Here is a 26,739-nt window from a genome sequence, read left to right as displayed (position 1 = left end):
GTACGACATACTTCGGGATTAAAAACAGCGCAAAAGACGAAGAAGTAACACGGACGCAGCGCTGACTTACAACTGAGTTTATTGATCGGATATAACATGGGTTGCACTGACGTCACATCGCATACTTTTGACCACCCTGTAAGAGGAGGAGAGGGAAGCTGGTTTTGTAAGAATTTTGAGTGACGGGTTACTCTTCTATAATCTTCTGGGAGGAGAATAGTCGACGACGTCTGTGCAAATCTGAGAGGCACAAAATAATGATTGCATCTCCACATGGCGATCTCTATGCCACATGGTGAATGATGTTGATTGGGGCGAAGCTCTGGTGGTGCTGATAATACTGATTTTATTGTTCATAGTGCTGATTTTTTTATTGCTCATAGGTATTGCTGAGTTCCGGGTTGCGTTTCGACTTCATTATTACTGCTTTATGGTCAGTGAAATGCAGAGCCAGTGGTTCTTCTAGCGGATCAGCGACGGGGGCGGCCGCCCCCCCCCCCCCCCCCTTCTCGCAGGGCAATTTGACATGCGTGGAGCCCCCTTGTACAAGAAAGAATGGAAGAATAGTATCCTTAAAATATTTCCGTCCCCCCCCCCCCCCCCCCCCCCCCCCCCCCCAAACGGAGTTCTGGATCCGCCACTGCTCCGCGCACAGGTTCGAATCCTGTCGACTGTGCAAACATTTTTTTTTTCTTTTTATGCGAGCACGGACGCCGGACGGACGGACAGACAGACAAGGATAGACCCTATGGAGCTTCGCCCCTAAAAGAGTATCATGATAAGAGGGGAGGTCCCCCTTCCCGCCTTCTCTGGTGGTCCTCGGAGCGCTCTTTGAATGACGTCAAAAGGAGGAAAAGAAACTAAAGGAGGAACGAGAAAAGAGTCAAAGTACAGGCTAGCTGGTGGAAGTCAACCATTTCGTCGTTTACCCTGAGACTGGGTTTTTTTTTTTGAAGAGCAGAAGTAACAGAACCCGCCTGTCTGTTTTTTCTGTTACTTCTGCTCTTCAAAAAAAACCCCGGTCTCAGGGTAAACGACGAAATGGTTAAAGGAGGAATTCAGCCCACGTGATACATCACCATTCACCAACAACAACGATGTGTTTCACAATGCATCCACGGGTCACTTTTTTTCTCAGAGCTTGTCAACTTATGCGATCCAGTAACGTTGCTTCCGTCCGCCTCCCGTCGTTCGAAGCGTCACCTAGATGTTCGTTTACGAACGTGTGCAGAACCCAGAATACGGTGGAGCGCCATCTAGACGCTGCGCTTCGAAACGTACGTATCCCATAGGATACACTGCAGTTACCAAAGCAGCCGTCCGGTGCGTCGATCGACGGGAGGCGTGTCGTAGTGAGTGATGGGGGTACTGCTCGTGCATGCATGGCATGCAGCGTGTATGAGGCTGCGCCACCATAGCTGCGCTGGCTGCGCGCGCAATCTCACGTGACCTTGTGCACATGACCCACGTCACATGACCACCAGAAGCGGCCAGCGACTGCGGACTGGATCGAGCGCGAGCGAGTGCGACAAGCGACGTATCCGCCGAGGGGGCGCAAAAAAGATTGAAGACAAAAAGAAAAAGGAAAAAAAGTCTTACGACGAGCTATGACTGAAGTTAACACACATTCACAGCGTTAGCTTGCGTACTTGCGTGAAGTTACCTGTTTTATGTAGTCGAAATGGCAACTAGAAGTCTTACAGAAGCGTTCATATTGATGCGCAACAATGCCCTACAGAGCAAGCATATCTTCGGTGAACAAGTGAGCTTTGATTTACCATCCTCGGATTCTTGTATGTGCCCGCTTTGCCTACCGTGTGGACAGGAATGATTGAAATTATCGTCTATGTAGACTTTTTAGTCAAGTGTTTCGAACGTTTTAGTTCAAAATCTTACTTGTCGCGATCTCTCGCAGGTTCAAGAGGACACCGTGGCCTTAGTTGGTCAAGATGTTGAAAGGGGTTTTGGTATTTATAAGGATGCCTCTGAACCGCCGAGATGGTAAGAATTCCTTGCATTTCCTGAGATCCATTAGCCTGCAGACTTCGTTTCTTTTAACCATATTTTTGTAATCCATTCGCAGGGTCGATGCGTTGGAGGAGGTACGTTTTCTTTTGATATATCTTTTCTCTCTCGGTTACGTCTATATGAATAGCCGATCTACTTGATATTTGCTAATAATTTCGATTATCGTTTTTTCTCGCGCAGATTAATTATCAAATCACAAAGATAAAGGAAAAATGTAAGTAGGTTCTGCATCTTCACCCGAGGTTTTGGTTCAGCTAGAGGGGTGGCTGCTATGCGGAGTGCAAGTTTGTCTGCTTCTTGCACAGGACTTGCGATGGTGTCAGAACGCCGAGCCCTTATTGGCTGATTGAAGCATATAGTGGGTCGACCTCAACGCATCTAGCATTGAGCTCTACCCACTATCCTTTCAACAAAAGCCAGTCAGAGCTCAGCGTCAATGTGACGTCACCGCATCTCCTGTGCAAGAAGCAGACGACTTGCTCTCCGCATTGAAATCGTGCTTGTCGGATTGCAGTGAAAGACCTGTCGGCACTTCACGACCGTCACTTGAATCGTCCCACTTTTGACGAGAGCTCACTTGAAGAAGACGAGATAGAGCAGGCAACGCATGAGTTAACGCAGGTGAGAGACGTGCATCCGTCCTTCAGATAATGCCACAAACAGCTCCCGACCTTCTGTATGTTTTCTGCAAGAAGCACCTTAGAAAAAGGCTGCAAACTGCCACAACAGTGGAAGTAGCCGACGCGTATTAAGTACCTAACAGTGGCTTTGTTTGCTTGTGTTTTACACAGCTGTTCAGCCATTGTCAGCAGTTGCTGTCTGTGATCCAGCAAGGGGGCAGGCATGGGTCGAACCTTAAAGAAGCGAGTCTGGCCCAAAACGTTGTGCGTTCGGTCGCTGGTTCGCTGCAGTCGCTCACCACAACTTTTCGTTCTTCCCAGACAACATATTGCAAGAGTGAGTTCTCTCATCTATTGCATCATTCTGCATATGTTTTTCTGAGAACCCAAGTCTACAAAAAAAAACATGGAGTTGGCACAATGTTTATTCCAGTGGACATTGTAGATTTAGAGCTTATTTCCTATTTCTGGGGGTGTGCTTAGACAACTCAAGCATATGTACTCTGTGCATAGTATGTATATTCATAACTTCCTTGAAGCCAACAATGTAAGGCATTCAAAATATGACACAGTCTGCTGAGATCCTTGCACTAATTCACTGCTGAGAGTAAAATCTTGCAGTGTGTAGTGCCCAAAGTATGAAATTCGAGTAACGGCGCAAACATTAACTTCGTTCGATTAACCTGCACCGGTGCAGAAAATTGTAGGGCAGTGTACTTCCGATCGTATCTCAATACACATACCGTAAGTACACTGCCCTACACCTTTCTGCACCGGTGCTGGTTAATCGAACAAAGCTATTATATTAATGCGCATGCAATTCCTTAATGTTATGGAGCACTCTGCAGAAGTGCACCCTGACAAATGGATGCATCCATCCGTCTTCCTTGTCACTAGGTCACTCTTGAGTTGCTCTAAATGTTATGGTTCAAGGGAGCCTTTCTACAGCGTGAAGCAAAGCGATCGATGGCTGTTTGAAGGGACCACATAACTCAGTTTCCAAATGTATCGAGCTAAGATTTAGCACAAAGGTGGCCGACGAATGTGCATTAAAAGGCCCCTGAAAAGAAAAAAATTTTTTTTTTAAACAGTTTGTTTTAAGCACACGTGTCGAAAAATTATTTTTATGCTAAGAAAAAAATTGTGTAGAGCAATATTGATGGCGCGAGACGCGATTTAGTCGGTAGTCACCTCCTTTCCACTTGTTTTCTCTCGGCATTTTGGGCAGGCACTTGGAGGAGAGGTGGATTGGCTTGGCCATCACGTTGAGGTGGAGAGAGTGTATGACCATCGCGTAGAGGTGGAAGAGTGTATAACTTTGTGCGCAAAATTTTAAATAAATCTCGCGCCATCAATATTGCTCTAAAAAAGTTTTTTTTTTTTCACATAAAATTTCTTGACACGTATGTCCCAACCAGACTGTTAAAAAAAGAACATTTTTCTTTTCAGGGGCTCTTTAAGGGTATAAAAGTTTAACTGAATGAACTTACCTGAACAAAAAGTTAGAAATTAAAAACTTTAAATCCCTACCTACAGCAGCCGTGTGCTAACCAAAGGCATCTGATTGGCACAACAGCCGTTAGATGTCAGTAGTGCTCCCCACTTTGGCAGGTGGGGGTCAGCAATGAAGGCACCGAGTGCTGCATTTTTCAGCGGCAGCTTGTTTTGGAGGTTGCTCCCGCAACTCTAGCCAAAAACATTGGTGGACTTTTTCATCTTCTGTCACGTACTAGAGAACAACCTTCACTCGCTCGTTGTGAGTTAAGCAGACTGATCTCAATGACAATTGCTGGATCGCGTTTGCCCGCTCTGCGAATGCGGTCACTGGCGGCCATCTTTAGGTAGAGTTATATTACCTCTAGCCAAGGTACAGCTCCTGCAGCCACTGTAATCCATCCATGCCAGACAGCCAGTGGCGTAGCCAGGATTTTATTTCGGGAGGGGTTCAACGGCATTCTCCCCCCCCCAATTCCCCCCTCAATGACGCAGGGTGAGCTCGCCGACACAGACGCTCAGGCAGCGCTATTAAGATAAAATGGGTAAAGCTGCATTGTCATTTTTCAAAACAGAGCATATGCTTCATTTACAGGAATACGGGCATGGTGGCTCAATGTTCTACCGTCGTCATACTCGCGGTCCTCGCAGCACACAACTCCTTCCGCTTTTTGAGGTAGCACTGCATTACCAAGGCGTGAAGGCCAGACAAAACACAAAAATAGCTAAACTTTCACAAAAAAAAAAAAAGAATCGAAAAAAAAAAAAAAAAATTGACGCTGAAAAATTGGAGCAACTGAACGATGAAAAATTGGAACGATTGGAGCACAATCACTAGAAGCCCAAATTTAGGACGAAGGTAATTCTGAGCAATCACGAAACGAAAATCTATTATCTGTTAAAGGTTTATTTGCTAGGCCGCTTTATCTTGCAGCGTGGTCCAAAGGCAGCAGCAGCATATCCTCGGGGTATAAGGAGAAGTCGTCAGTCCGAACTCGTCGTTCCGTCACTCAGAGAAATGGCAAGACGTACCACACAGAAACTACACGCCGAACGTTGAAAGGAACTTGACTACCTTTGCGCCCATGCGTAGTGAGAATATGATGGCTTGTCTCTTCGGAGTTTCTGATGTATCGTGCAACGAAGAGATTAAGCTAATAAGGAATTGCATCGGATGCCACCTCGACATTCAAAGCAGAAAGCAAGACGGACTTCGTCGTATCCGTGAGCGACGATTTTCGCAAAGTGAGGGAAACTTCTCCAAAAAATAAGAAATTTTAGGCGTTTAATGCAAGAGGGAGAGACGTGAAGCGCCCGTCACGGTCTGCGGTACAGTCAAACCCGTTTATAACGAACAGCAGGAAACACTACGATCAGTTCGATATAGCAAAATACATTTACAACGAACTTCCACGATGAGTTCGTTGTAACGCGAGGGCTTCTCTTTCTTTCTAATCTCTTCACTTCCGCCTTGTAACAATGCGCTAAAAAGTTTTTTTTTTTTTTTGCATGCGTGCAGATTTGTTTCTTTTAGCTTATCCCTCTTTTTAAATCGCTTCTCTTCGTGAGCAAACGCTTTGGGATGAAAAGTTTCTCCTTTTCTTTTTCTGTGCATGCGTGCAGAATGTATTGTTTAGCTTTCTCCCCTTTTGAATCGCTTCTCTTTGCTCAATTTTGTTCGCAACTTGAGCTTTTGGAATTTTCTTTCTTTCCTACTTCTTTTTTGGGGAAGGGACAGGCTAGAGGACTATTGTTTGTGCGTTTTTGGTAGCCTTCCCAGGGGAAAAAAAAGTTTGATATAGCCAATATGTTGTTCTTCATAAAACATACTTTTTACATGAATTTTTGTTTAAATTTTCTGTGAATTCGATATTGGCAATAATTCGCTGTACGTGGGTTCGTTCTAAACGGGTTTAGCTGTATATACGCGGTCGCCCTCTGTCCGGAGGCCCATTTTTCAGAACGTCCATCGTCTCCTCAAGAACCTAGCGACTCTGCCCTTAACAACAGCGGAAACTGAGCGCTCATCCTCTTCACTACGACGGTTGAAAACATACCTGAGACCGTCCACTTCGAATGAGCGACTGCTCGACTTCCAGACGCAGCCGATGCTCCAGGCGCGAGCATGTGGCCCTGAACAGTGCTTGCACTGCACGAACGTGCGTGCATGGCAGGGACGCTGAAAGCCCGGAGCTCACGCTTGTAGCATCGGCTGTGTCTGGACCTAAGCTGAAACGAAGTATAGCGCTTTTGAATGTTCACCGCGACATTAAAGTTCAAGCGGAGGACGTCCTGGATATTGTTTTCCGTGAACGCAGGCGGCTGCATTTTAATGTGTGGGTGCTTGGAAAGCAATTTACAGGGTCCTGTAAATTGCATTTTAATACAACTAGTCACAGTTACCTTTTTATTCGCTGCAATTTCTAGTCGAAAGCACGTAATTCTGATCACGAAATGTGCGCGTGAGCGCAGCGCCACCCGTTGCTTACAGTGCAATTTTTTTTTTTTTTTTTTACAATTGATTTATTATTCTTTACATCACTGACATTGTTTTGTATCATCACCGTGTGTTCGTTTTATTATGTTCACTTTGGTTTGATTGAACAGTGTACTTCAGTGAAAATAGTTTGTTAAACTTTGCCTTGAAATTGCCATCCTTCACCGAACGAATGTTTCGAAATAGCCGTTCTCTATACATCTGAGATCAAGTTCCGCATTGCATCGAATAAACACGAATGAAGAAATATTGCATATTTTATTAATTTTAACATTCTCTGCCCGACAAACAATTTTCCCGAAAGTATATAGGTTGGAGATGGTCCGCGCTCCCCCGTTGCTCCGTGCCTCGTGCAAAACCGACTGCATGAGCAGGAAGGCGGGGGGGCCGGGGGGGGGGGGGGGGGGGGGGGGGGTAGCTAGCTTTGGCATTTCGGAGGGGGTTTCAACCCCCCAAACCCCCCCTCTGCCTACGCCACTGCAGACAGCGTTTGGGCAGGCGTGGTGGCAGGCTGCCGTCAAAATAGGGTGGATGATATTTCGTGCTTGATTGAAATTGTTTGACGAAACATGTTTTTGAAACCCAGCGTGAACGGTAGCGCAATCTTTGAGGACCCGGTGAAAGTCTCACGAAATCGCAGCACCGGGGGAAAAGCAGCACAGCTCGCATCAAAAGTCGCATCGAAGGAAGCATCGAAAGCAGACGCCGTTACAGAGTCTGCTTTTGATGCGAGCTGCGCTGCTTTCCCCCGGTGCTGCGCTTTTGTAGAACTTTCTCCGGGCCCTCAAAGATGAGGCTACCGTTCATGCCGGGTTTCAAGAATCTGCGTCGTCCAACAACTTGAATCAAGCACGAATTATCTCTCACGGTACAGTGTACTAGATCCACGGCTATTTTATGGCACCCGGCCGCCATTGCGCTGTCCGCCATATTACTATGATGGCTAGAGATGATATAACTCTACCTAAAGATGGCCGCCAGTGACCGCATTTCGGTCCATAGGCGGAGCTGGTCAAACGCGATCCAGCAAATAGACATAGAGATCAGTGGTTAAGCACATCATGAAGATGACTTACACCCCAAAATAGCATGGATGAAAGTTGCAGACAAGAAAAGAGACGTGGGTAACAACCAGAGAGTGGAAATGGGATGAGGACGTGTAGCAGAAAATGATTGCTAAAGAAAAAACGAGACAACACATCTGTTTTGTTGCTCTTGTTTTATCTTTGTTTTTGATGTTTTATTGGTAGGATAAAATAATATGCAGTGACAGTTCGTGCAAAAAAAGAGCACATTGCTTCTGACTCAGAAACGTCTGCTATTGCAGAGGTCGAGGGAAGCACTCGTTGTGGCTGCCTGTAGCCGCGTGCCGCCATCTTTCGGCTGTTGCGCCAATCAAACGCTTTTCAATAGCAGACGATCGCTGTAGGCAGGGGTTTTAAGTTTTTCATTTCTAACTTTTTACTCGGATGAGTTCGTTGAGGGAAATTTTTATACCCTTAAAGGAATACTTCAACGAAATTTGAAATATACCCGTCGTGTTCAGTAATAGACTGAATATGATCCACAATATCCGTAAATGACAATCACACTTTTGTATTTTGAGCCTGATGGCTGTATTTTTCGTTATAAACGGCCCACTTTGGCAAGTGAAAGAAGAGCAGCCAGCGGAGAGCACGTCACATTCGGCGCAATTGTGACGTAGTCTGTCTCGGGATGAGCAAAGCGACGTCTGGGACACACAAAAGAGAGTCCCATTGAGTGGAGAGTTCCTCCCTCCTCTCTTCTCTTGTGCTGGCCGTAGAGCTGTCGTGATGACGTCAAGTTCAAAGCATTATAGTTCTAGGCGAGATAGTTATTGTCACTACCTGTCAAGCTTCCTAGATGGGCATTACAAAGGAGGCTTTGACGACATCCGCCAGGGGCTCTTTGCTAATCGTTTAGTTTGGTTTAAAATTCCTTTTCGTGTCTTTTAACAGGATTATTGGTGTGTCCGATGTGATGCTGCTCCTTGGAACATGTGTAGACCAAAAAATAAGTGCCGAAATTTCGTTGTAGTATCTCTTTTAATGCACGTCCTTCGGCCACCTCTGTACAAGATCTTGGCTGGATACATTCACAAACTGATTTATGCGGTCCCTTCAAACAGCCATTGATCCCTTTGCTTCACTCTGGAGATCGCAGCATTATTTGAGCTAGACCTACAAACTGCAGTGATGGAAGTGCTGCGCCATTTGCGCTAAATCGCACCATGAATGAAGGTCTGCTACATCTTGCATGAAAATGTCATCTTTCCCCAAAATTGCGCCTCACCTGCTCTGAGATGGGCTTAACCCCTTAACCATTATGGACAAGCCTACCTCGTCGACGTGGAGCCATCCCCAGACCGTTCAGGAGGAGTTAGCTTGACCACAAAGTCACAAAAGATATGATCATACTACACTAAAAAAGAATGTGGACAGGAAGGAATACACAACGTTTCGAGCAGACACCCTTCTTCAAGTGGTATACACGAAAAACGTCAAGGAACAAGTAAAGCTCATACACGTCACAAAAACGGGGTTAGGTACATTGGTCGAGAGGGAGGGGACGGCGAAACCGTTAGAAGACGGAGTACATCTTCTTTGCGAAGATGTACTCATTCTTTTTACATGTACGACCCTTACTTGTTCCTTGCCGTTTCTCGTGTCAGTTACTTGAAGAAGGGCATCCGCCCGAAATGTTGTGTAGGTCTTCCTGTCCACATTCTTTTTAGTGTAGCACAAACATATCTTTCGCCATTTTGTGTTCAGGAAAAGTATAGCTCGTCTGCCTACCCTGGTTCACACAGTCAATCGTTTTGGACGAACCAGGCTCGCTCATGGCTTAGTGTGCGGCTGTGCCAACAGACGGCTGCACTGAATTCTTTAAAATTTGCTCCCATTCTGTTTGTGGCTAAGAAATTTGATTTTGAAGGCAACAGATGTAACTAGGGGTCTCCAAACTTTTTGGCTAAGGGGCCGGATCGGAAATCTGTCGCTGTCTCGTGGGCCAGAAAAATAAATGAGCAGATATAAAAAAACTAAATAAATAATCCTAGATAAGCATATAGAAACAATAAAAAGTTAAGAGTAAAAATTAAAAACGAAGAAAAGGTGGATGAATGAATATATTTTATTTTTAACCCTTTCATGGGCGACTTTTTTGTAGGCCCCGTGGTGAACTTGTTTTTTCTCTTTTGTATGAAAGCTTTTTAATAATAACTCTGTGCCAAGATAAAATTTTTTTCTCAAAGCACAAAAAAAAAAAAGAAATGGTGGGAAATGTGCTTTCCATGGCCCAGCGGCTGCTCACAAAATAATCAAATAATTAATTTTATTGTTGAAGAGAGACTGCAGGAGCTGAAGATCATTTTTCTGCAACTCAATGTACTCTCTTTTTTCTCCAAGCCATCTAGAAATGAAAATATTTGCTTCTTTCAAGAACTGAAGCTCCGAAAGTTGTGTGGGAGTGAGTTGCTCCTAGGCCACGGCGACCATACTTTCCACTTCCACAAATACCGAGAAAGTTGCTTGCGGCACATGTGCTTACAAAATATTCCGATTCATTCGATTGCTCAGAGCACCTGATTTGTTAGTTCGAAGGTTACATAGCTTGAAAAGATGTGATCATCAGCAGATACCAGAAGCCGGCCTCACAAGTACAAAGTTTTGCGAATGCTGTGCGCGGGAATGTTCAGGAAAAGTACTTTGTTTTTACACCGCCAAATGACTCCAGTATATTTCTTTTTTCTTTTTTGAAACGACTTCCGCTAGATGGCGGAACAGTACAATGCTGGAAATTTGCCTTCCTTTGAGTCCAGTACAGATCAAGCGTGGGTGCATAGTTACACAGATATATTATGGAGTTACACAGACACGGGACTAAGAATGGTGGGGACAATGTCCAGTGAATAATATGAGAAGAGGGCATGCTTTATGGTAGAAGCAGATTTCTCTAATTTTTTTCTGGTATCTTTGTTTACGCTGCGGTGCAGTTTCTTTACGTGCGCTTTTGCGTTGGTAGAAGCGGGCTTGCTGGAACCGGGCTGCGGGCCGGGCTTCGTTAAAAGGATGGTCGGCAAACGGGCCGGTCGGCAAACCTCCACGGGCCGGATTTGGCCCGCGAGTTGGGCTTGGCCTGTTGGCTGGTGTTTGGAGACCCCCCAATTAAACAAAGAAAAAAAAAAAAAAAAAAGTAATAATTGGTTGACTATATTTGGAGAAGTAGAAGGAACGGAAAATTGTACAAATATGTACAGCATGTCTACCCACAGTCGTAGGCTCGAACACACAACTACCAGCACATACTATAAAAGCACAAGTCACGAGGCATTTACTGTGCTTGGTTGGTTTAGCCGATCAGTAAGCACATACAGAAAGACGACTACCATAAGATATCGAGCATCTGCCCATACCGCAATAAGTGCCCACCCCTCAATTTTGTAAAATTCAGAAAGTACACAAAGAACATATCTTTAGATACTGTATACAACTTATTTTTCGCGGGCTCAATATTTCATGATTTAGGTCGAAGCTGAAGTTTTGGAATAATTTGCGGGTTCTAATTTTTGCGACTTGGTGGGATCTCAATATAGATTCCAATGTATTTAGATTTTACCGGAATTGTTCGTGGGACCTATTTTTTGCGAATTGTAGGCGATTCGCGAAAATTAGGTTCTCGCAAAAATTAAGTCGTCTACAGTATTGTTGACCTAAGAACTGCCTATCCGCCAGTTTTACAAGATTATCTCAAAATTTTGAGTGGGCGCTTGCACAGGATTTACTGTAATGCCATGATGTCGCACTTTTGACGCTGTTTGATTGGTCCCATTGGCTCGTAGCATCAGCTACACTTTGACTTATGATGACACCAAGTATAGAGATTGCTTGTCAGCCGCGCTGGCCCTGTCATCGTCTGAATTTTCAGACAATGTCAGTGATGTCAGGAGCTAAAAGTCGTGAGAAAAATTTGCAAAATAGTGGGATGGTGGCTGCTACGATAAGACAGAACCAGGGCCTTTTACTCCTAGTGAGATCACTTGATTACCTGTCTACCATATGCCTTCGTGCCGTGGCTACAGTGTACTGTGGCACTTGCACCGGTCGCGTGTTCACTGCCTCACACCAGCGCACGCGCACATCGAGCTTCACCGCTTTGCACCGGGGTGCTAGGAGCAGCAGCTGACATGGGGGAATGCCTTAGTTACCTCGATAGGCACAGAAATTATGCTCGCTACGATTACAAGTCCACCTTCTTTGGTCTTGACTGTAGGCTGATCTCTCATTTTAAAAAGCTGTTCAGAGAAAAGGGGGGGAAAAAAAAAATGCTCGTCTATATTTGAACAAATGCAGTAGTCAAGATAGTTTGTGTGCTGCAGTCTTTCGAAAGGGCAGCAAACTTCTACTCAACTCTGACTCCAGCGCTACAAAAGCACAGTTAAATGATATTTCTGGATCATTGTTTTTGCAGTTTATGATATTAGAAGCTTGAGTTTGGTAGGTTCGTTAACTTGGGAAAACATATTTTTATTGATAGACGTTTTAGCGGATATGCTGTTTTTTGTATTTTACAGGAATTATATTTCAGGCTAAATAAGCTACCGATTGTAAAAGGGGGAGGGGGAGAGCCTTTACCTCGACTGAAGGGTTGGGCTATGCTTCGTTTTACAACTTTTTTTTTTTTTTTTTAATACCAATTGTGAATTGATTTGAGCCTTATTTCTAGAAAGAAGGCTGTATTTTCTATTTAGCGATGCAATTCCTTTTTTATTTTCAAGTGATGAGCAAACAGATGTTGGCATCTGCTCCGAAAGCATCAGTGGCTGCTCCAAACCAACGTCTTGCCCACCACAAAACCTTCTACCAAAGCTCAAATGTCGCTTCCATCACTGAAACCATTGTCTGTTGCATCATTCTCTTAGGTTTTGAATAAAGCTGCCCAGATGTGCGGAGCAGTGCGAAGGCATTTATATCTACTGCAAAAGTTGGGGTGTGACCTCGAGGGAGTTTACAGTGATGGAAGTGCTGCGCCATTTGTGCCAAATTGCGCCATGAACGAAAGTCTGCTACATCTTGCACCAGAACGCCATTTTTGCTAAGAATTGTATCACACCTGCGCCAAGATGGGCTTAAATAAAAAAAATAAAAAAGTATGTTATTGGTTGACCCTAATATTCAGAGAAGTAGAAGGAAAGAAAAATTGTACAAATATGAATTTCACAGCTCATCTCTACTCACTGTATAGTTTGTTTCGTCTTAGGTCTGAGGACTGTCGAAGGCTCAAACACATACAACCAGAAACACACATACTAAAAGCGCAAGTGACGGGACATTCGCTGCACTTGATTGGTTTAGCCAATGAAAGAACAGGTATGAGAAAATGATGAGTGCCATGATGTCATGCTTTTATGCTGCAAATCAACCGGCCAGAGCCGTTGAGGCTAGGCATCAACCGCTCTGACCGGTTAATGCGCTGGCTGCTTGATTGCCGACATCGTCTAAATTTCCAGACAATGTCGTCGATGTCAGAAACAGAGTCCCGAGAAAACTTTGCAAAATAGTAGGATTGCCGATTGCGGCTACTGTGATGAAACAGAACCAGGGCCTTGTACTCCTGATAAGATCACTTGATTATCATGTCTGCCACATGCCTTCGTTCCGTGGCTGCAAAGTACCGTGGCACTTGCGCCGCTTGCGTCGAGCTTCACTGCTTTGCACCAGAGTGCTAGGAGCACAGACTGACCTGGGGGAGTGCCTGGCTTAGCTCAATAGGCACATAAATTATGCTCAGGATTATTGCAGGTCGACCTTCTTTGTCCTAATTGTAAGTAAATCTCTAATTAAAAAAACAAAAGAGAACAGCAGAAAAAGAAAGAAGAAAACGTGGGTCTATTTATGCAACTAAAACAAGGGTGCAGACGAGCTGGTTCCATACTGACATGGTAACCCTGGAGGCAGGAAAAGAAGGGACGTAGGACAGACGCAAAGGTCTATTTATATTTGAATAAATATGGTTGTCGCGATAGTTCGCGTTCAGCTGTTGATCGAAAGAGCAGCGAGCAGTGTCGGCTTTAAAGCACAAGTGTAGGCTTTTATAATACTTTTGGGTGGTTGTTTTTGCATTTGTGAGTTTAGTAGGTTTGTTAAACTTAGGAGACACACTTTTATTGGTAGACGTGTTAGCAGATATGCTGGTTCTTGCTGGCATTTTACAGAAATTATTTTTACAAGCTAAACAAACTACCGAGTGTAAAATGGGGAGGGGAGAGAGTGTTTATCCTAATTAAGTGTTGCGTTATGATTACCTTTTCAACCATATTTTAATACCCATTGTAAATTAACCGGTAATAAGTAATATGTTCGAGTATCAAAGAGGAACCCTTGATCACTATCATAAATGAACTCATTTAGAGATGCAATCATTTTTTTTATTCTCAAGGGATTTGCTAACAGATGTTGGCATTTGTTCCGAAAGCGTCAGTGGTTGCTCCAAATCACTATTTTGTCTGCTACAAAAGGTCAAATGCCGCTTTCATCACTGAGCTTGTCTTTATTGGGTTATATTGGTTGTCACTACATGCTCCTTCCTCTTTTCTTCTTTTTCTCAAAAAAAAAAAAAAGGACTTCAGTCTCGGGAGGAACATTCAAACAAGTTTTTCGACGTCCCATTCTACAGCGAGGAAACACGGCTGTCGCCCGATGCCTTCAAGAGAGATGTGCGTTGGTTTGCAGTTGCTTATGAGGGACTGAAGAAACACTCGGGTGCACAGAAGCAGGGCATGTTTCCGTAAAACAATGCAGAGCTAAAAATATTAACTTTTTAAAGTGTCTGGATAGAATCTATGTATACCCACCGACAAACTTTCCATGTAAAAGAAAAAAAAAAGAGCACAATATTTAGGCTGTGAGATTTGTCCTGAGTGTCATAACATGCTTTTATTTCGAGACAATGTGCTGAAATAGAAACACGTTTCGAAATAGCTCTTTACTCAAAATTTTATGACGTAAATTGCCGCTATAGTTTAAACATTTTTGTTTGTTTAGGGAGTTTATTTTGTAACATGCATCTGCAATTCCGACATTAAGAATTTTTCGGGGTGTTCAGTGTTTCTAGGAACAATTTTACAGGTTGATGTGCCAAAATATCAGAATCGTTCGTAACTCAAAATATGTTTTGCAGCATAAATATTGCTTTCTTTTTTTTTTGGGGGGGGGGGGGGGGGGGGGGAGTAGTTTTGGTGGTGTTCAGCATTTCTAGGAACAATTTTGAAACCTGCTTGTGTTTCAGGTTGATCTGCCAAAATATCAGAATCGTTCGTGACTCAAAATATGTTTCGCAGCATAAATATTGCTTCCTTTTTTTTGTGGGGGGGGGGGGGGGGGAGTTTTGGTGGTGTTCAGCATTTCTAGGAACAATGTTGAAACCTGCTTGTGTTTCAGGTTGATGTGCCAAAATATCAGAATCATTCGTAACTCAAAATATGTTTTGCAACATAAATATTGCTTTCTTTTCTTTTTTTTTGGGGGGGGCGGGGGGGTTGGGGGGGGGGGGGGGGCTTGGGGGATGACGTGTGTCCTATCTAAAGAAACAAAAAAAAATAATGTTTTGGGGAGCTCAGTTTCTTTTTAAGGCTGCTGTGTATTGCTGTTTTCATTCATCTAAGAGCACCAAGCAACTAACAATATTTGTTTTTTGTACTGCAGCAAGAGTACCTCATGGAAGACCAGCTTTTTCTCGAAGACAACACAGAAATGGTGCAGATGCGTGAACGGGAAATTAATACCATTCTGCGATCTATCACGGAGCTCAACTCTATCTTCAAAGACATTGCAAGTATGGTTGCAGAGCAGGTATGAATTGGTACTTTAATAGGAATTCTTTAGATGATGCGATACAGCAATCACTAAAAAAAAGTGTTACTAGTTTTTTTTTTAATATATGTTACTATGTATATACTTACAAACTTGGTATTGGGGAGATAAAATTTAGAAGGATTGGACACTGTTTTGTTTTCTTTCAACAGGGTACAGTGCTGGATCGGATAGACTACAATCTTGACAATGTTCAGACTAGGGTCCAACAAGGGCTTCAGCAGCTTCAGAAGGCAGATACATTCCAGAAGAAGAACCACAAAATGATGTGCATTCTTGTCATGGCTGCATCCACCATCATCCTCATTGTTTTGCTGTTTGTGCTCAAGTTCTAAAAAGAGTAACTGTTTAGTAGCAGGCGGCAGCATTTTGTAAGACTCGCACCTGGACAGTGCTTTGCTGTAAAAGTCTGCTGTTCCCTTGTTTGGGCATGTAGCTGCTGTATAATATAACAGTGTGTTGCTGGCAACAATGTGAAATAATTGTTTCGACTGAGCAATGTAATCTTGTAATATAGCCATGTTCAGGTTTAACCATTGAAAGTTATAAGGCTTACCAATTTGTGCGACAAATTTGTTTTCCGAGTTTGGCTGGTTTCTCTATGCCAGGGGCTCTCAAACATTTGGATTAAAAAAACCCTGGTCATCGTTGAAGCAGGTACGGATGTCTTCCTGAAAGACAGTTGAGGAATTCTACCTTGCCCCTCTGGCATTCTTACAGCAGAGAGAGCATTGTGAAGTGCCGACTCCAAATAGTTCAGTGATAAACATATTTGGCTCCATGCAATGCTTCAAATCATGGCCCAGCTTTTTGTGAACTGTCGCTAAGCTAAAGAAGTATTTAGTTTGGGCTAGGAAAGATGAAAAAGTTTTGGCAACTGATGGTCTTCTGGGAACCCCTGGATTCCTATTTATTTAGTTGCACGCGATTGTCAAATATCAGTTAAGTGAGAATTCTGATATGTGTTCAGTTCTGATGTTTCATCTGACAAAGGAGCATGAGTAAATATTTATTGTTGGAGGAATGTGCCTTTAATACCAATGGCGATTCTAAGAAAATGAAAATTTCGTCTGGCCTACACATTTTCTCTATCCCTCTTTGGCTAGGAACATGCATATTGAACTAGCTGGTCCTGTGTTGAAAAATAACTTACCACAACACTTGTGCCACCTGGTCTAAAATATATTAGTCATACCCATCTTCTATGTGGACCACTTTTTATCTCTTCTTTTCTTTAGGACTCGAAGACAAAGTCGTAAAAAAGAAAACAAAGAACCGGCATTGCCTTGGTACATAAACATGGAGGATACAAATACTGTAAAGTACTGAGCATGTGCCCATGTCGCAATAACCCAAGTAGCACAGATTTGGCCAATCATTGGCCAATTGCTGGCAATAATCCTTTGGCCAGTGGCCAGCATTGGCCGATGACTGGCCTTTCTCTGGCCATCAGCCATTGGCCAAGCATTTGCCGATGAATGGCAACTCTTTGGCCATTGGCCAAAAGACCTTCGCCAGCCATTGGCCAATGCTTGGCCAAAATCCGTGCTGCTTGGAAAGCCCCCCCCCCCCCCTCCTATTTTTTAAACGTTTGAAATATAAGCAAAGCACATACCAAGCTCCCACCCCAGCAAACTTTGGAGCCCACCGAGGTAACCTTAATGCTCCTCCGCATATTCTGCTTCTCCAAGAAGCCAATGCAAAGCGGTGACGCTTGAAGAGAGCACCACCACAAAGCAGGCTTGACACGAGCAGTGGGGCGGCTTTAAAAAATAGCAAACAACCGAAGTGCTGCGATCGACAGCTGCTGCATTCTGGAAAGGCATGTTGAAGGAGATTTGCCTTCAGCCAGTGTGCTGTACAATGTTTGCAGCGGGTTCATTGTTTTCACTGGAATTGATGTAGGAGACGCGTGCTTTAGTGGAACGATTGTGCGAGATGTTGCATGTGTTGAAGAAGGACAGAGGCATGCTTTTTTTTTTGGCTGAAATGCTCTTTCAGAATAGGAGGCGGCCCGCCTGCGGTGAAAAAAGCAAATGTATGTACGCGAGCTGTTCTTTAGAGGGCGCGAGGAGTACTATCTTGATCACAGTTAGCGAGAGCACGGACGGGAGCGCGCAGCATCAGGTTCTATCGGAGCACTTCAGCGGCCAGGCGTGCAACTGCAATTGCAGCGTTGCGGAGGCGCTGCAGTTAAGCACCGGGTAGTTAGACTGATCCGATAGTACCCAATGCCATGCGCTCCTGTGTTCCCACTAACTGTGATCAAGATAGTACACGAGAACAGAACCTGAGCGGTGGCAGCGGGAAGGCAAGGGGCGTGTCCGCACAGCGTGACCACATCGGAATTTTGCAACGGCAGCTAGAACAGGGAGAAGGGGGCAAGAACGGCGGCGGCCTACAGGGGGGAAGGGAGGGGAGAGCAAGAGAGCCTTGCAGTGTCCGAGGAATGACAAGCAGAGGGAGAGCAGTGCCTCTGCTGTAGAGGGGGTTTCGCATTCGTACATGAGCATTTTTTGCCGGAATGGGGCACTAACAGCTACCGCTGTAAAATGACAGGTTTTGCCAGACCTGTATACTAAGTTCTGCTTCTTTTGTGGGGGTTATGGTGACGTCAGAATGCCGGCCTTCCTTCAATCGGAGCTCGGCCTGCCTCGAGGTCTACTTACTATCCTTCAATCAGAGCCGACCGGAGCTCGGCGTTCTGGCGTCGCCACAACCCCTGCAAAAGAAGCGGACAAACTTGCACTTTGCGTACAGTCCTATTCGATCAAACAAGGGCCTAGCAAGGGCCTACCCTACCTTTTGTCCCTTCTGCTTCTCCTCTCGAACCTAACAAGAGCATGTATCCCCCCTTCTTTTTTTTTTGTGATTATCTCCCTTTTGGTGGGTGCTTCTCGGCATTTTCCTCCCGATCCACAACAGAATAGATGCCAGGGTTTTCTTAACAACAATTCATTTTATTTGAATTCGTTCTGTAGCAGACACCAAATTCAAGCAATTGGAATGTCTTGTGTCCTTCAGGATGCAAGAGGTCACTGCTTCTTCTCTAAAGTAGTCTTCGCCACTCTTCAAGGTTACTAAAATATAACATTAAATCACAGTTCAAACGTTTTCCTTTGTTCCTGTCATTTCAATTGCCAGGCTTCAAGTTGGTCAGTCCCACACATATATTTAACACAATTAATACCTGATAAATAGCTGCTGCCCCCATATCTAACAAGGCTACTGCCTGAACACTGGAAAACTGATTGCTTTCAATGCAATTTCTTCCCGTTCACTTTCAGAGTCTGGACCAACTTTGCATGAGTTGCAATAAATACAACAAGGGGGGACAAAAAGCCTAAACTCTAGAATTCTATGTACAAGTAATAAGTAGTTGCCACTGAAAGCAACTTTAATGTACAAATGATAGAATATGAAATGCACTTTCATTGAGAAAAACTTAACACAACCCATTTCACATTTGTTCTACAAAGCATTGGTGGGGAGGTTTCTTTCTGCTGGGCTCTTAAAAAAAAAAACGGCCCAACAACAAAAAAAGAAAATTGGTAGGGCATGAGCCCAAAAGTCGTCTCTAAAAAGTCAACCAACAGCAAAACAGTAACTACAGACACACTAAACATGCAGGGTTAAGAATGTTGAATAAAAGCTAAAAGAAAACAACATCTCACCGGGAGACAACAATTTTTGCTCTTTGGCCTGTTGCAATATAGGCCACACATGTCGACGAGCTCCCCAAGAAACGCAGTAGGAACTTGAGTCTGAGAGGGCGGTCTCCTCGGACACTAGCATACTAAACCCAGAACAAGCTCATAGATGGAAGGGCACAGTGTGTGAGTGGTTGGATGGAACAAGCAAAATGTCTGGCAAGAAGCACAGCTAATTACGAAAAGCCATAACAAAATCCTAAAACATTATCATTCAGGCAACGAGGCAAAAGCCACTCTGGAGTCCCAAAGCTGCATCCTTCGGCATGGTCCCATTCGAAATGTCGCTAGTCTCGTGGCCACACTAAGCATCGAGCCGTCGCCAGAGTTTAAGGCAATAACCATGACCTGACTGGAAATTCATACCAGAAAAAAACATTGGACCCAGGAGCATGCTGAACAAGGAGTTGATAGCAGAGAATGGACTCGTTTGGGAGCATCAATAAATATACTTTTTTTCTTTCTTGTCGCTGCCTGCTACAGGGCCCTGCTCCGGCATGGCGAACGGCAATGCCAAAATAGGATAGCTTAAATTTCACAGGATTGGGTGAGAGTTAAGCTGTGTGGCCACTGCCTAGATTAAAGCACTTCAATGATTTGCCAAACAAAAAAAGCATGTGACTAGCATGGCTCCAGCTCAAGATGCCACATGAAATTGCACCACAGAATGAAAACAATTACCCAGGAAAAGATAAAAGGACAACTGATCTACAAAAATGACAGATTTTCTCCGACTCTTGTATGCAAAATAATTATAAAAAAAAGGTTTCCCCTTAAAAAATGTTGGGGAACATTTACAGGAAGAAATGTGCCGTCTCCTCTGAAAATACTTCACTCCCAAGAATCTCGAAATCGAAACAACATGGGAAATTCATCTTTCTTAAACAAATGCTGAAGTCGATTTCAAAGTTTTGCTTCACAATTACAACATGATGCATAAGTATCGGAGGTAAATCTGACCATTTAATTAAAACTGACGCTTCACGTTGGCACAGAGGGATTTACCGGTAGCGACATCGTTCTGATCTCATTTAAGAATGAGTTGATGTGCTCTCGATTTCTTATTTCTCATTCTTAATCTGTTCAAATACTGTATTTTTAAGCTAGATAGCAATTGAAGCTTTTTTGGCCAGAACTGTATATTCTGGTAGAAATCGGTGTAAGCATATTGTATCTGTATTCACTGTTAGTGTGAGGTTGCATAATAATACTGCGTTTGCTTTCACTGCTTCTGGGAGGAACTATGATCGAGAGGGTGCAAAGCATTTTTTTGTTTATTTTGTGTGCCGTGATGTCCCGAGAGAGCCCACCTAAAATCGAGAGTAAATCGAGCGAAAATAAGGAGTGGGCTGACATTCAGTGTGCGATCAACAAAAGTTGAAAAAGTGCCATTTCTAGATCATGTGACTTGCTGAGCTTGTTATCTCGGCAAGGGGCAATGAAGCAAAGAAGACTCCTTCCCAGTCAGCAATGGTTGCTTATCTTCTGCAGTAGCTAACTAACCCCATTTCTGCCAATGTCACCGTTGGCCCAGGCACTGCATTTACTAAATGTGGGCTATCTTTCTGTATTTTTGAAAAAATTGCAAATCATTCCAAAAATGGGGTTGGGTCATCTTTAGGGGATGGGATATCTCGGGGGATATTACCCATTCACTTCATGAGTGGGCATCCTCTCCTTGTATTGTGTTTCACTGATAAGCGGTACTCCTCTTTCAGACCAGTACTGTGGAAAGGTTGTGGCGATGCATGTAATAGACCATTTGCTAAATTCCCAGTGCCCCGGCCCATACTTGAGGAATCATGGGAATGGTGTTCTTTCAGTTCCCTAGTGAGCGGCAATTTCGACCAATTCAATGCTTACTCTTTTTTGAGTGTAATCCGAAGTCATCCTGAATAAGCGTTGTGTAGATAGCAAAAACCTGTCTTATCACTTTTAAAATTTTTAGTCAATGTCGGCGTTTTTGATACTGTGCATGCAATCAACCCCCCAACCTGGCTGAGCTGCAGAAATCTCTTACAATATTATCATTCTCGTACAGCCTCAAAAACGCTGATATTACCTGACAAACACTAAAAATGCTATAAACAGCCCCGCTGACTCCGAACTAAATCCTGGTTTTGGTTGTTGTGAATTCTTGGCTCTTTAAACAATCGCGAGAATGATAATATTCAAGATATTTCTGCAGCTCAGCCAGGTTGAAGGGTGGATCACATGCACAGTGTTTAAAACACTGATTTTGACGAGAAATTTTAAAAGTGATATGACAGGTCTCTGCAATCTACACGACACCTATTCAGGATGACTTCGGATTACATTCAAAAGTGTGTCAGCATCGAATTGGTCGAAATTATCGACCACTAGGGAACTGAAGGAACACACTTCCAATGATACTTTGAGCGTGGACCGGGGTGCTTGGGGGATTGAGCAAATGGTCTATTGTGTAGAGATCAGTGGGAGAAGCAAATCTGGCCCGTCTGATTCACTAGATGTCTTGCATGTGTTGTGTATGGCGTGAAAGATGACGAAGAGCGTCAGTTTGATCAACAACTATGCACTTGTGTGAGCACAACCTTTTCATACATTTTGCATGTAACAATAACGATAGACCTCTAGGTCGAGGGCCACTATGGCTCATCGTGCATCTGGCAACTGTCCACCTTGACATCCCCTCTCTTTTTGTCTGGCGACCAGGAGATAAGGAATTTAAGTGTTTTTGATTTGTTTATTTTGCAAGTTCCGTTGTATAGAAGGAAACATGCCAGATAATCAAGGGGAAAAAGTTAATAGAATCTTGGGTCGCCTATGTGATTGAAAAACAACCGTTTTAGAAAATCTTTGAAATCGGCTTCAGTGCTACATGTGACTGAAGGATTCCTATACTAGAGAAGCAGCCAATGAAAAGATTTTGGAAATCTTAATTACCAAAGATTAGTCAACACCTAATAATCCTTAAGAGAAATTATGCAAGCCATTGGAACCTTTGGCAAGCTGCCACCTAGGTCCACTAATGCACACCTTTCTAGCTATGATCGTAAACTAGATGGTTACGTATACTATACGGTGTGCTATCGAAGAATGTTAGCAACTCATTTGAGTGCCAATATATTAGCTAACAAGAACAAATACTAGTAAAATGCTCAGGAAGGCCTTACTATACCCCCCCAGCTTTGTTCTATAGCATACATGCTACAGTCTGTTGTGCGAGATATCTACATGAGTGTCTCCCATCTTTCAACTGCACAGACCACACCATTAACTCTTAAAAATAGCTTTTTGTCATACACCGTCAAAAGCAGTTTGGGCGGCAATAGATAGTCTTACATTTTCTCTAATGTTGTTCACCTTGCACAGTATTTGACTTCATACTGATATAATTGCTCCATGGAGTGAACTAACCTACAAACTTTCTACATAAGGCAAGCAGTTCCAAAATGCTGCCAGACACTTGCATGGTAAAATGAGATGCATTGCAACTGATACAGTATAATGTTTGTGGACTGTCATCTGCTTTTAAATTTGGCATTTGTCTGCCCATATATGCTCCATTATTGAACTCTAATGGCATACTAGAAATGTGCGAAAATCAAATGTTTTGTTTGGATGTGACCAATGTCAATGAAATTGTTAATAGCTACCCATATTTTAAATAGCACCCTCAATAAATTATAAGGAGATGAGGTCTTTGCACACATAAATTGAGCTTGCCTTGATTGCACTCTGGACTTCAATGGTCCTACTGGTTCTTGTTTTATTAGCTTGTGGGGTATTTTGTAATTTTTGCCATAAGGCAGATAAATAATTGCAGAATTACACTTATGCAGCACAAAGAAGTCGAGCCCAATTATAAGCCGTTTCCCACACCTTGCAGTGCCATTTTGCTGCGCAGCACCAAAAGAAAAACTTACTTGCGTGGCATATGCACCCAATTACATTCACAGAGTTGATTTCAACGGCCAAAGACTTAGACCGAACTCTGTGCCTGGCATTCCTGGTTCACCTCTGCCGCAGTGGTGCGCCCTAGCTTACCCAAGTAGTGAGGTTTTGCCTTTGTTTTTTCTTCTCGGTAGAGAATTTCAACAAAGACATGTGTAAATGAAAAGCTTCATGATGCAGGGTTTCTTTGACCTTGGACATGACTTGATGAACCTTTCCTTCCTTTGTCTCGGTTATAAAGTCACTTAAAACAAGAAACCATGAGAACTCTGTCCACACATTGCCCGACTTGTGGTGTCAGAAATGTTTTCGTATTTACACGGTGGGAATAGAAGAACCATGAAATGCACATCACATCACTTTGTGGTTGGAACAAAGAGGCACCCTTGACAAACCCATTGTTCTCATCTTCAATGGGCCGGCACCAAAGAATGTTCCAAGGCACTGTTCTAAAAAGCACCAGAGAACAGTAATTCCTCTTAGGAAGGGATGAACCGGAGCACATTGCTAGTTAATAACAAAGAAGCAGACGAGCATATGTAATGCTCTTGCTGGTTTCGAGTCCTAATTCATGACCCTGAAGATCACAGGCATTGACCTTTTCTCTGTTCTCCCAAAAAGTCTCAAAGAAACCGTTATGCATGGATAAAGTCCGAAGGAACTCGCACCTCAGCAGGCTGACACCAGCTTCTTGCGAGCTATGTTGCTCCCTCTGTGAACTGCAGCCTTCCCTGCCACAAACCGGAGCTTTGAATGAGGGCATTACTGCAGAGAGCAATTCTAGTCCCATCTCTGAACAGTGACTGGCACACCCGAGACTGTCTCGTTGCCAAATCACAGCCTGACCTGCCTCGAGCTACTGTCCGAGTCATCGCTGTCTACATCGATCACAGTTTCCTCCCAAGTGGATGCGGGGGGCAGCGGCTCTGTGGATGTCGTAGACGAAGGCCCCCCTTCGTGGGAGTCGTCTTGGGGCCCCGCCGGGAGCTGGGCCAGCGGACTCTCCGGACTCAGAGAGTCGCCGTCCCTGTGGTCCTCTTCACGGACTTCCTCCATTGTGGCAATCGGGTTGGTGCCTGGCTTCAGCTGAAACAGCTCGAAGATGTCTGGCGTGGCACGCTTGTGCCGGTCTAGCCGACCCAAGATGGTGGATGTCGGCGACTGGTAGGAAATGTAGTCGCGGTTGTCGATCCACGACGGGAACTCCCTTTGGCGCACGCCACCATCGCCGCTGCCGCAGCGGGCACGCACGCCCGCAGCGTCTGGCACATCGTCCCGTTTCCAAGGAAGGGTGGTCTCTGTCTCTGTCAAAGACTCCAGCTGCGGTGGAGGCGGCGAGTATGCTCGTGGCGATCCTGCACAATAATTGGGGCATCAGCATCTTTACATAGGTGCAACTCAAACACTTGGTTACTTTTGGTCTTGGGTGTTGCAGGATACAGATATCCATCAAGTTAAAAATGATGCCAATTGGCACGAAATAAAAATGATCTTTTTAAGATTGACCGTCAGTCGGGTCTATAAATAGTACCCAGCATTACCTACCAATATTCCAATTTTAATCTTTGCATATTTTACATTTGTCAAATTAGTAGGGGTCTGAGAATAGTGAGTGATTCTTAAAACCGAATAAAATACAAATAGAATTTTTTAATAGTTGGTAGTTTATGAAGATGAGTATGCTGTCTAGAAGAAGTCTTGATTGTCCACGCGGTCCTACAAATCATTGTAAGAATGCAACTGGAAATTGAATGGTGCAATTAAATAGTGACAAAAAGTAAACACACTATAGTCGGGTACAACATAAGAAAAACAGGGCGAGGGAGAAAGGGTGCGCACATAGGAAAGCTAAAGTAGAGAGGGCCGACCTTTCCACAACGGCTTTTCTGGTGCGCACCCTTTTTCCCTCGCCCTGCCTTTCTTATGTTGTATCTGACTATAGTCGGTGCCTTGAGGATGGCAGCACACATGAGGCACTTGGACAAACCAGGGTTAAAGTGGTCGAAAGACTTCCACACTCTATTGCGCTTATATATAAAAAAATTAATAAAAAAAACTTCCCGCTTTTTTGTGCATACTGAGCTGCATCACTGTATCAGCTGGCTACCGATTTATAGACGGAAACATTACCAGAGCAGCACATTCCTTTTCCTTTTTCCACAAACAACTCATTGGCGGAGAGGGGTCACATATGAACGAATTGATTCAAGGCACTTGTGGTGAAGTGGCCATGTAGGGTGTCGAGTTTTGGACGGATTGTACATTTCCCTTTGCATATGCGGAATGTGGATCTTACACAGAAGTTGGACGAGCTGACTGCTTCAGCGTTTGAACATTGTGTTACAAACAGGAAGCTGTGCAATTGCATTTTTTATAATGCCAGCAATGTTTTAGACCACCAATGCAGCTAGGCGACATGGCACGCTGGCATGCTTTTGCTTTCCAAGCTGCCGAAGAAATGCTGGGGGAGGGCAGCGATGGAGTCTGACAAATATGCACTACGGTGCAAGCGTGACAAATCGCCACTGCATGTTGTCGTGCCTGTCACGTCTCCTGCTAAGGTCGCTTCCCACGATACTTGGAGGACCAAATTGGGAGACCAATGTGCTTACACATCTGCACCACAAGCTGAGCATATACGGTTACTCTAGTACCTAGAAAAGCATAGTGACATATCTTGCACACCGCATATTGCAGGCGCTTGGTAGGGCACCTAGAAGGGAAACTCGCTGCACTAAACCATTCTAGTATTCAAAAATTATCCGACAAATGTTTGAAACTTAAAGATCACTATTCGATTCGGATGGATGACAAATTGAATGAGGAAATATTCTATTCGCAATTAAAAAAAATTATGAATATTTGTAGACCCCTACAAATCATAAGTATCCTAAGATCTTTACTCCATATCCTATCACAAATGCACTTCGGATGGTGAAAATACCAAGGTTGGCCACACAAGGAAACACTTCTCAGAAACCAAAGCCGTCCTGCAAGCTGACTGGTTCCAATTTCTTTAACCTGCAAAACCAACTTGCCTGATCTCTCTAGTAGACACTTGGTGTACAAAAGATGCTCTATTTTTTGCAACTCACCACTGGGTGGGCTGGAGCCGGCAGGACGAGCCACGAATACAATGCCTTCATCAGCATCCCCCTGCTGGGTCAAATGCGTGCCCGGGTCATGGTGAGAGCCTAAGCCCGGTGTCTTTGATGGCTGGCTGTCGATGTTTACTGGGCAGTCGCCATTCATGGGCAGGCTGAACCGCAGCTGTGGCTTGTCTGCACCAGACATCAAACTTCTTTAAGCCCATGGGCTCTCGATTTTGGTTCCTCGGAGTTCCCTTGGGTCTCGTAAGTACTCGAGATTTTATCATAAAATCTAGAGGAATCTCATTGTCTTAAAGGGCAACTCCGGTCAAATTTCAATGTTGAGAAAACAATGCAGTCCTACGTCGTATCATCTGAAAAGCCTACACATAAAATATTCTCACACAATTCTGCCTAAAAGTGTATTAAACCGGCCAACGAAGTCGGAGTGGCTCCACGGTCACCAAAATCCAC

At 44.0% G+C, this 26,739-nt stretch overlaps 2 protein-coding genes across 2 annotated transcripts in view; one reads left to right on the top strand and one right to left on the bottom strand.

Annotated features, from left to right (window-relative positions):
* Positions 1–1,307: 1,307 nt before the first annotated feature.
* LOC8028357 (syntaxin-16) lies at positions 1,308–18,644 on the top strand. Its single transcript, XM_029971869.4, has 9 exons — positions 1,308–1,762; positions 1,916–2,001; positions 2,084–2,102; positions 2,209–2,242; positions 2,543–2,649; positions 2,820–2,985; positions 14,280–14,374; positions 15,363–15,509; positions 15,683–18,644. The coding sequence occupies exons 1-9, from the start codon at positions 1,682–1,684 to the stop codon at positions 15,863–15,865; spliced, it is 918 nt and encodes a 305-aa protein (XP_029827729.1). The 5' UTR covers positions 1,308–1,681; the 3' UTR covers positions 15,866–18,644.
* The window catches only part of LOC8028363 (sodium/hydrogen exchanger 3), a 32,721-nt gene continuing 24,451 nt past the window's right edge, over positions 18,470–26,739 (bottom strand). Inside the window, exons 11-12 of the mRNA XM_042287273.1 lie at positions 26,272–26,457; positions 18,470–24,531 (exon numbers count right to left, since the gene is read on the bottom strand). Coding sequence (XP_042143207.1) covers positions 24,011–24,531; positions 26,272–26,457 — 707 coding nt within the window. The 3' untranslated portion in view covers positions 18,470–24,010. The remainder of the gene's footprint in view (positions 24,532–26,271; positions 26,458–26,739) is intronic.

This window comes from Ixodes scapularis, unplaced genomic scaffold (genome assembly GCF_016920785.2).
Source record: "Ixodes scapularis isolate PalLabHiFi unplaced genomic scaffold, ASM1692078v2 PGA_scaffold9__187_contigs__length_104089568, whole genome shotgun sequence".
NCBI lineage: Eukaryota > Metazoa > Arthropoda > Arachnida > Ixodida > Ixodidae > Ixodes > Ixodes scapularis.
Note: the sequence above shows the minus strand (reverse complement) of the source record. Positions and strands in the feature narration are given on the sequence as shown.

What these genes read in the sequence shown, in the direction of transcription:
- LOC8028357 (XM_029971869.4), top strand. Translation starts at nt 1,682, where the DNA reads ATGGCAACTAGAAGTCTTACAGAAGCGTTCATATTGATGCGCAACAAT. An exon ending in CACAAAGATAAAGGAAAAAT is followed by an intron (nt 2,243 to 2,542) that starts GTAAGTAGGTTC and finishes GTCGGATTGCAG; the next exon opens with TGAAAGACCTGTCGGCACTT. An exon ending in CCGATGCCTTCAAGAGAGAT is followed by an intron (nt 14,375 to 15,362) that starts GTGCGTTGGTTT and finishes TTTGTACTGCAG; the next exon opens with CAAGAGTACCTCATGGAAGA.